We start from the raw sequence: 10000 nt of genomic DNA on the forward strand, positions 1-10000 counted from the left end.
TTGTTAAGACTCGTTTTTGCAATGAAGGCATCCAACGAAACCTGTGGAGCCAGAGGTTAGACAGCAGCCGGCACCACCTGTGCAACCAAGGCCAAACTGGCAAAGAGTATTACCTGCAAATGGTAAAAATTCTCACTCCAGAAGGCCAGTGTAGGTCATGGCTTGGATTGTTTCTTAATTTTATTTTTCTTTTTCTTTTTTTTTTTTTTCTTTTCTTTTCTTTTCTTTTTTACTTTTTCTTTTTTCTTTTCTTTTCTTTTCTTTTCTTATTTCTTTTCTTTTCTTATTTCTTTTCTTTTCTTTTCTTATTTCTTTTCTTTTTTCTTTTCTTTTCTTTCACTTGACTAAGTAGAGTTATGCTTTTTAGATGTACTAATCCCGTTAGGATGATGGGATGGATCATGAATAGTGATTAATATGAGCCCAAGAAATGAGGGTTTGTATTGTTAACAAAGGCCATTGGCTTTGCATCTTATATTGATTACATTTGTACAGTACGTATTGGTATAACAACTTAAGTTATAGGACAGTAATTTGTAAAAGATCAAAATAATGCTTTAGATATTTTTTCTTTCAAGTTTGATGGTTAACAAACTCTGTTCTACTTTTTTGTAAAAACCTAAAGTTATTCTTCATCTCATGAGACAGAACGTGATAGTATATTGAATTTGGTAAATAGTTTTCAGTATAAGATTATTTAGTACTATTTTGAATCATACATTCATTGTATGAAAAGAAAATACTGGTAGTCTACTGGTTTCATCATTTTAACCAACTAATATATGCTGTGGTTTTGCATATGTTATTACTTTACATCACTTTGAACTTCTCTTGTTTTGAAACTAACTTGAATCTTATCTGTTTTGTCCTGGTCCTTTTTTGCACTGTATGTAGCATGCAGTTGATATATGTATGTCACTTCTTTAATTTTTGAAATGTCTTTACAGCTGTAAAAGTTCCTGATATATATAGACTTATTTTTGTATTGGCACTGCAAATGTATATGACAACTATTCTTTTTACTGAGAGCTCATGAAGGAAACTGAAAATCTAACCTTTTGTTTTTCCCAGATATGACAACTTGACAAATAAGTACTATGCGTTAAAAGTCATGAGTGAAGTGTATCAAGGAGCCTGCAGGTGCGAGTGGGAGAAGTTTGTTGCCCGTCCATCAGCTGAGCAGAGCATTGAAGTTGGTGCAATCCTGATGGCTCGTTGGTTCCAACCACACACTGACATTAGCATAAAGCAGGTACCAAAGGGGATTTGTCTTTTCACTTTCTTCCAGTGTTTTTGTTTGTTCATATATTTGTTAGAATTTTTATATTTTGTACATGTCAACTTTAAAATGGGTATAGGCAAAGATCGTTGTATTTGCATCATGAACATTATTTTTCTTTACCTTGCACTTTCCAGATTCGTAATTAACAGATGCTTTAATCCAATGCTACCAAGAAAATGAAGTGTTCGCAGTAGTTTTGTATAGTGAAATGCACAAGTAGACCTTTTAACCTTACAAGATTTCACCTTCCTTTGTTTTTATTTTGTTTTTCTCTCCAGATCCTATTAAAATCAGTGCTGTTATTATTATTATGACATTATAATTATTATAATGTTATTAACATTACTAATAGCAATATAAGATTTTAAAAAATATTTCCAAAAATCAAGGAAGAGCATAGATGTGAAATTGGTAATAACTGACTCCTAGGTGTCTTAATTACTTGAGGAGCCAAATACATGTAAAGACCAATATTAAACTAAACTCATGGTGGGCATGGTATGTATGTGTGTCACTCTCAGCGGCATTGGGATAAAGCCATGTTACAGTTCGGAAAGATAATCATTTATAACTGATATTGATATGTGGTTTTAAAGAATATTATTACAGCATAGGTATTTACTTTCCCCTTCCAATGCAGATGACCAGTGTGATTGATGGTATAGCTGAGCAATGTCGCGAACAGCTGCGAATTAATCACCCTAATCATCCAGCCCTCTCTGTGCCCTTAACACCCGCTGGAGAAGTACTGACAGAATCACGCTGGTCCTATGAGAAGACAGTGCAGCTGTTTAAGTGTATTAATCACGTCCTTTATCATCAAGTAAGCCTAAAAATTAAGATAATAATAATATAATAGACTTAGAAATTGATATTTTGATTATATTCTCAAAGGTGATATTTTCTTATTTTCAGAATAGAATACGGTTCTTCAAAGATAGTTTCTTTTGTATCTGTTTCACCTGGAACTGTGCTCTTTACAATTTAATTTTTCCCTACTGCAAATTAGGAAAATCTTATCAAACTTCCAAACTTTCTTTTAGCTTGCAGTAGCTCTTTTGCATTCTTTCATTTGCATCTTTGAGGCACCTGCACTTCTGTAATGATTTTGCCTTGATGATATCTAATACTTGTGGGATTTAAGCGCTATGATTGCGCTATTGTCTTCGCTTTTATAACCTTAATATTTTGTATATATGAGATTTACACAGATATTCATTGTTGGTATATTAATTTGTCTTTCAGATGAAAATGACTGGTAACAGCGAAGATTATTATAATCTCAAGAATTCATTAATAAATGAAGTGCTCACTTCCAAGAAAGGTATACCAATCTCACTAAGCATTCTATATATGGCCGTATGCCACCGCCTCGGCATCTTGCTCGAACCTGTAAACTATCCGTCACACTTTGTCATGAAATGGAAGATGCCCAGGTAGGCCATTTTGTTTCTGCTTTCTTGGTTTTGTCTTATATATGCTTATTGATTTACCTTTTTTTTCACCCGAGTCTAAAGTGACAAAAGGGATTAATAGTCCAAAGAGAAAAATTTCCTTGCTACGTTTCCCAAGCTTGCCATTTTTTAACCTTAAGTTGATATCAAGATGAAAGGAGTTCACCTGTAGTTTCTTGATGCTGATACATTTGTTCATTATTGCAATTCTTTTATTAAACTTTTGTAAGTGTGATGTACTATGATTTTTTTTTTTTTTTTTTCTGAAAAAACTTCTTTTGTGAAAGAAAAGTGAGGAAAAGATAGGCATGAAAGTTATTTTTAGTTTTCTTTTTCATATTTTTTATTCTGTAAGGAATATAAAATCTTTAGGATTCCGTCTATGAGAATGACAAGAAACCATGAACGAGTTGCTCATCATTAACGAACTCTGTGTTTTCATTATCCTTCATATACATTTTCTTCTTGATATTACTTGGCTAAGGGATGGTCGGAGGAATCTGGAATGTGTTGATTGATTTAAGAATGAGATTTTTATTCTGATAATTCGTAGGTGTTCTACAAATTGACGATATATTTAAAGTTCCTTCTATGGTTTTCAGTGTAGATGATTATGAATACATAGATGCATTCAACAAAGGGAGACGGCTAACAAGACAACAGTTGTTAAAGGAACTTCCTCTTGGATCTGTTAGCGACCAAGTACTTCTTACAACCTGTGATGCAAAGTCAGTCTTGCAACGCATGGTCAGGAACATTATGAACATAGCACAGATGCAGGCTCATATTTCCGACCACATGGAATTGTTCTGCTCGGCCACAGAACTCATGAGCCTTCTTATGCCTAATGATCGCAGCATCCAAGAATTGTTGCTAAGGTAAGAGAAGTTTCTCTCTCTCTCTCTCTCTCTCTCTCTCTCTCTCTCTCTCTCTCTCTCTCTCTCTCTCTCTCTCTCTCTCTCTCTCTCTCTCTCTCTCTCTCTCTCTCTCTCTCTCTCTCTCTCTCTCTCTCTCCTCTCTCTCTCTCTCTCTCTCTCTCTCTCTCTCTCTCTCTCTCTCTCTCTCTCTCTCTCTCTCTCCATATGATCATGGTAATTTGAATCACAGTAACCCTCTCACTATTTTTCTCACCCACAGAATATACTACACTTTAGGAAAACACTATGACCGCATCGTGGCTGGATGTAGACGCTTGCTGAAAGAAGGGCCATCAACAATACTAGAGAAGATGCTTGATGAAAGCGAGTGCATTCTAGTGAGCATGATTCCTACGATGGAAACCATTCACCCTAATCCAAGATACAAAGAAGTTTCCTACGCCACTGGAATGGTTATGCAGCACAAGCGTTACCACTACACATGTGTGATATTTGGCTGGGACAGGGTATGTTTTCACTCATTATTGCTGATAGTATAAGGAAAGAAGGAATGGGAAAAGAAAAGAAAGGTGGAAGGATAGAAGGAGGAACAGGGGATAGAATAGAACATATAAAGAACAGAATATAAGGTTAGGACAGACACTTGTAGTAAAGAAATATATGAGAGGCAAGAGAGTTGAAAAGAATGAGGAGAAAAGGTAAACTGTAAAGGTGAGGGCTGGTAAGATTGATCAAGTGAAATGAAGATGTGAAAGACAAAGTTGATAATGAAATGAATTTAGTATGGATAGGTTGTAGATGTAGCCAGGAGAAGGCTGATTTTTATAATCAACAAAATGATTAAGCAAAATATTGATATACTTTTATAGCATATCATATACTAAGGGGGATGGTCATACATATGCATAATGCAAAAAGAGCATTAAAAACTGATTGTTTTAATCTCAGAACTTATTTATGTTGAATATACTAAAGCAGCATGATAAAAAATTAATGTATTTGCAGGAGTGCCAGATGTCATCTGACTGGGTGCAGCAAATGGGGGTCTATAATCTCCTGTATAAGACAAAACAGCCATTTTACAATGTATTGGTGTATGATGGCTCACATAGGTAAAGTGTGTCATATATAATCATTGATATTTATACGTGGTTGTTTATGGTGTGTATAAGTGGGTGGGGGTGTTTGTTTGTATGTGAATGATTAAAGTTTTAATTTTCATTGCATTTTAGATACGCTGCACAAGAGAATTTGGAAATTGCAACAGATCCCAGACCCATACCGCACTCAGATATTGGCAAATATTTCAAGAAATTCACTGGAACGCACTACATACCCAACGCAGAGCTCGAGCAAGAGTATCCAGAAGACAAAGCTGTCAGAAATGAACTGCTTCGAATCCGGGGATGGTTATAGCATTATAATAACATTTTACTACAGAGCATATGTTGGGATTAACTCATTAGTGTCAGTGTGGATGTATGCATGCATTATTGATGTTGTTTTTTGATTTTGCTTAACCATAGATGATCCAGAAGCACTACTTGAGCATAGCAATTACCTTTCCTTGAATTTTTTTGAAGGGAGATTCTTATATATAGTACTGTTATTATTGATAATGCTGTTATAATAACAGTGATGATAACAATAGTGTTCACAGCAATAATGATAATTTTTTTTGTCTTTTGTCTTTTTCTTGTTCTTTCCTTCTTTCAAATTTTCAAGGAATAGGGTAAACAGGCAAGATCAAGTAGGGCTTAGTATTCCTTGCTGACTAAAGACATGTGATGCTGTCTATGGATATTCAAAATCGATAAAACAAAATCAAAGGATAATGCATGTACCTATTGCCAGTAGGTTAAAAATAAGTTTTGTATGGAACACAAACAAATATGTCTGTGTACAATTTACCCCTCGGTCTAAAGAGATTTTTATTGTATCTTTTGTCACAAAGTTCAAATATTTAGGTTCTATTCGTATTTAAAGTATCCTAAGAACATTGTCATTATCACTGAAAATATCTCATGTGAAGTGAATCCTCTATACTGCATTCGGTTGAGATTATGTTCTTTTTACGTTGTTTTCTGTAGATAAAACTCACAGATGAATTAAGAAAGTGACAGGTAACCTCCTTTCTTCCCTTTTCATATATCTCACTGATCCTCATAATCTATACAACTGTAACTCAGGAAAATTCATTAGAAAACACTGTTAGTGTAATAGTTACAGAGAATGTAGAAAAATATGTGCAAATTGCCTAAGTGAATTAATTAAGTAAGCATGGCTATGTGTATGGGTGTGTAAAGGAACACAGATTCAGATTTTTATTTTATCGTGATATTTACAAAAAACATGAAGCCTCTGATTAAATAAGTTTTCTGTTAATGGTACCCTCAGTTTTCTTTACTGGCAAAAACTTTGATCTTTAATATTCCCAGAATCTAATAGATAATTTAACATTTCTTTGTGTATTTGGCTAATTCAAATTATTCGCATTTTTTTTTGTGTGTGTAGTGTCTTTTATTCTATATTCTTTGCACTATAAAAGTAATTATAATAATCTTAATATCATGTAAACAATATCCTGGACATTTTCTGTAATAAATAAGCTAAGATTACAGTTAAAATAATGCTTGTCAGAGTTCATTGATCTAGGACTGAAAGATTTTGTATATAGGATTAAAAACAGTAATAAACTTGACAGTTATTGTTAACTAAGTCGTATAAAAATATGTTATTTAGCTCAAGTTTTTTACTAGAAGCCCAGAAATTGACACTGAATAGAGCATTTTGAGTTCAATAGGTATGTTGAAGGCAGTGACCTATAATGTAATAAATTATTGTTGATTTAATAATCAAGCAAGTGATTTTACTTTCCAATTCACAAGATTACATATTTTTACTACATTATTATCAAAAGATTTCATTAGCTTAGTGATGAATGAAATAAACACAAACAGACAAGTAAAGGTCACAGTGTACAGTGTATCACATCATTCAAACTCACTGGGAGGAGCTTAAGCCAATATTTTTATATTGCTATTCCATGTTAACATTGTTATCACAAAGTAAAGCACATGCATTTTAAAAATAAAACTCCTAAGAATATGAATCTCTTATGTATTTTAGGAAGCGCTCCCTCCTCCTATCTTTTTCCCATTGAGGCAAGGGGTGGGGGGGGGGGGTTAGGAAACAGAGTAAGACCCAATGTTGGGGATTTCCCCCACCTTGAGCCTCAGCCCTTGCCTCAACTAATTTTGAACGTTTTTTTCTTCTTCGCCTTTCCTTCTCTTATCGTCTCCAACCCTTCCCCTGTTCAATTTCTGAGGTGTGAGAGCTGTGTTTAAAGGATAAAAGGCTGACTTTGTACCAGTCATGAACAACCTCAGGGAGCCAGGGCACAGTATTCTCTTGGTTAATTGTTTAGCTCTTGCCCTGCAGGGGTAGACCTTTTATCTTCACATATTTCAGGCTTGCCATGGCTAGTAATGAAGATTTTGTACTCTTATTAGGGGCATTGAGGCATGCCCCTATATGAGCTAGCCTCTGAATCTAACTCCTCTGGTTTACCGACCCTTGACTCTCCTTTGATTACAGCTCCAACCACTGCCGTTATACCACCCTCCTCGACATGTGCTGTCACCTTGACCCAACCCTAATCATCTACCCAGGTTATAACTTAACCCATTGCCGACGGGTGGCATGTACGTACATGCCATGGCATGGCGGGACCATCTGCCGGGGGCACGTACGCACATGCCATAGAGTATGCATGGACATGCCATGAGTTTTTATTGTTACAATCACGGCAAAAGATTATTTTTTTGCCAGTGAAAGTGTGATTAAGTCGGTTCTAACACTTTCTCATTTTTACCATGCAACAAACAAACAAAATGCAACAAACCGACAATTTCAACTCCATGATGCCACACACTGCTTATTTTATTCGGACTATAGACCGAATAATGATCAACTATGGAGTCTATATAACAACAAATATACCCTTCAGTCTCGATTTATCAGGAAGTTTGGCAAGTAGAGACTGTAAAAAATAATGAAAATTGAAAATACAACATATCTTCGTAGTATTACGAAGAAACGGAATGGGATGCTGGTATTTGGCATGAGTGGTCGCGCATGCTCGGGCGACGATATAAGCCCCCGGCAGCGAGGCCCCGGCCTCTATGAATGCTACCCGTCAATTATGGGTTAACCTTCAAAAGACACCCCTTCCTCAATCCCAATATCCTCCAACCCATCTCCTGCACAATCATCATCTACCTCCTCCTCCCTTATTACAACTCTTCAACTTTACTGCCCTCACCCCCACAGTACTAACTCGGTCCATACCACTCCCTCCTCTTGTCTTCACTCTTCAACAATTTCTAATCCTACAAATCTTTTGAGTACTCAGTTTAGCCCAGCTATGTGGGACCGATTTTTCATGATTTCCCTAGCAGCCCCTTTTTCCGATAATACCCTTCTCTTTCAACAATGTTTCCAAAAACAAGTAGGTAAAGTTACAGTTACAGTTACATCTGAGTGTCAAGCCCATGCACTGTCTGCCCAGGTAGACCTCACTGCCCAACCCCACTCCTCCCTTAATACCTGTACTGGAACTGTTGCCATCTCCCCGGCTGATTGCCCAGTATATGATGAGGATTGGTCAGACTGTGAAGACAACATACTTGCCAGCCCTGCTGACTACAATGCAGTATCAGTACATTGCTACACAATTCCCCCAGAGGCTGCCGTAAGTCCCAAATCACTATTGCCAAGATTACCTTTCATAGACATGACCTTCTCCATAGTTCTACATAGGAGAATCTTGCCCTGTCAGGCCATAATAAATGTGAATGTTTGGCCACCCTGCAAAGTCTTGTTGCACCACAGCCTGCTGCCCTCTATGTATCCAACCTGGACATGACTGTTCAACTGCTCAGCACAATCACATACATGCGCCAATGGCAGTGGCTCCCATAATGTATTTTATAGGGGCTGCCCTGCATACAAGTTTGAGTCTGAGGTAGCATTTCTCAAATACAAACTTGGCTTCACTCTATGAGAGGCCAGACAAGAAGCATGCCGAAGAGGTTTTCCAATCACTCTCTGTTCCAATACCATCCTTCACTCCACTCTTATCCCCTCCACCCAACATCTTCCGCAGTACTACTTCCCCCTACTCCTAAATTTCCCACCTCTACTCCCTCCATCTCCCAGCCAAATCCCTTTTCCATTCTCAATCCAGATTCATCAATATTCACAACTGCCCCTATGTCACTCGCCTTACCTATTGCAGCAGACAAACCAAACGTTTCACCCTATCTTCTACCTCATCCCATCCTACGCCTTCATCCACAATCCCTCAGATGCCTATCTTCTCTTCACCTCCTCCTTTGTTTCCCAAATACCCTGCCTTAATCCCCAGATGCTCCCCCTCTTACCTCTGAGACATCCATCTGTACCGTTATTTCAGTCCCGTCTTCTACTGATTTTAAAGCCAATGAAACCTTACTTTCCCAACTCCAGCCTCTTTCCCTGATAGTTGGAGTCTTTATCTGTCGCCATCTATCTCTGGGGTGACTCCACTACTTCCCAAGCACGCTGCTTAGAACACTTTCTTTCCAATACTGACCTTATCCTACTAAATTCAAGCCATCTCACTCACTTCGACATGCATAACCAATCCTCATGTCTTGCTCTTTCTCTTGGCTCTCCTAATCTTCGTCTAGAATTCCATTGGTCAGTTCTAGACGACTCTCACTCCAGCGATCACTGCCCTAGTCTCCTTTCCCCTACTTCCTATGTCCCACTTCCCAATCCCCCTCGCTGGGGCTTTGGCAGACCTGACTGGCATACTTTTGCCTCTCTACTCTTGATCTTCCCCCATCATCCGTCTTTTCCACTTCAGACATTCTTCACAGCCAATATCCTAGATGCAGTCTATACCTTACACTTCCAAGTATGTCCCATGGTGGGTGAAGCGTGCAGCTTGGAATATCTGTCGATACGAGAGAGGCACCCTCAGTCACTTAATAGCCCTCATATCATTTAAAAAGGCATCAGCTCATCTTTGCCTTACCATACGTTACTCCATGACAAACAGCTGGCAAAATAATGTATCCTCTAGAATATCATCTACACCAGTCTCCGCGGATCCATAAACTATTAGGAAAACATTCTCTTCATCCTGCCCCCACATTAGCCTCATCTCTGACCTTCAAGTAGCTACTGAACTCGGTGCCTATTTTAGCCAAGTTAGTCGCGGCTCTCACCTTTCTCCTCTCTTCTCTTGCATAAAATCAGACAATGAGCGCCTTCCCTTCTCCTTCTCTCTCTCTTCTACAGAATCTTATAATGTACTTTTTATTCTTCTGAAATCTCTT

The 10000-nt window shown here is 37.5% G+C and overlaps 1 protein-coding gene across 2 annotated transcripts in view; it reads left to right on the plus strand.

Moving 5' to 3' along the window:
• The window catches only part of LOC119574604 (F-box only protein 21-like), a 12686-nt gene extending 6213 nt beyond the window's left edge, over nt 1-6473 (plus strand). The window contains exons 3-10 of one of the 2 annotated variants that reach the window (XM_037921941.1): nt 28-150; nt 1072-1252; nt 1923-2105; nt 2528-2718; nt 3339-3614; nt 3874-4120; nt 4620-4726; nt 4847-6473. In XM_037921941.1, coding sequence (XP_037777869.1) covers nt 28-150; nt 1072-1252; nt 1923-2105; nt 2528-2718; nt 3339-3614; nt 3874-4120; nt 4620-4726; nt 4847-5030 — 1492 coding nt within the window. In that variant the 3' untranslated portion in view covers nt 5031-6473. The remainder of the gene's footprint in view (nt 1-27; nt 151-1071; nt 1253-1922; nt 2106-2527; nt 2719-3338; nt 3615-3873; nt 4121-4619; nt 4727-4846) is intronic. The other variant, XM_037921942.1, reaches the window with a different exon arrangement.
• The last annotated feature ends 3527 nt before the right edge of the window (nt 6474-10000 follow it).

The sequence above is a fragment of the Penaeus monodon genome, chromosome 6 (assembly GCF_015228065.2).
Source record: "Penaeus monodon isolate SGIC_2016 chromosome 6, NSTDA_Pmon_1, whole genome shotgun sequence".
NCBI lineage: Eukaryota > Metazoa > Arthropoda > Malacostraca > Decapoda > Penaeidae > Penaeus > Penaeus monodon.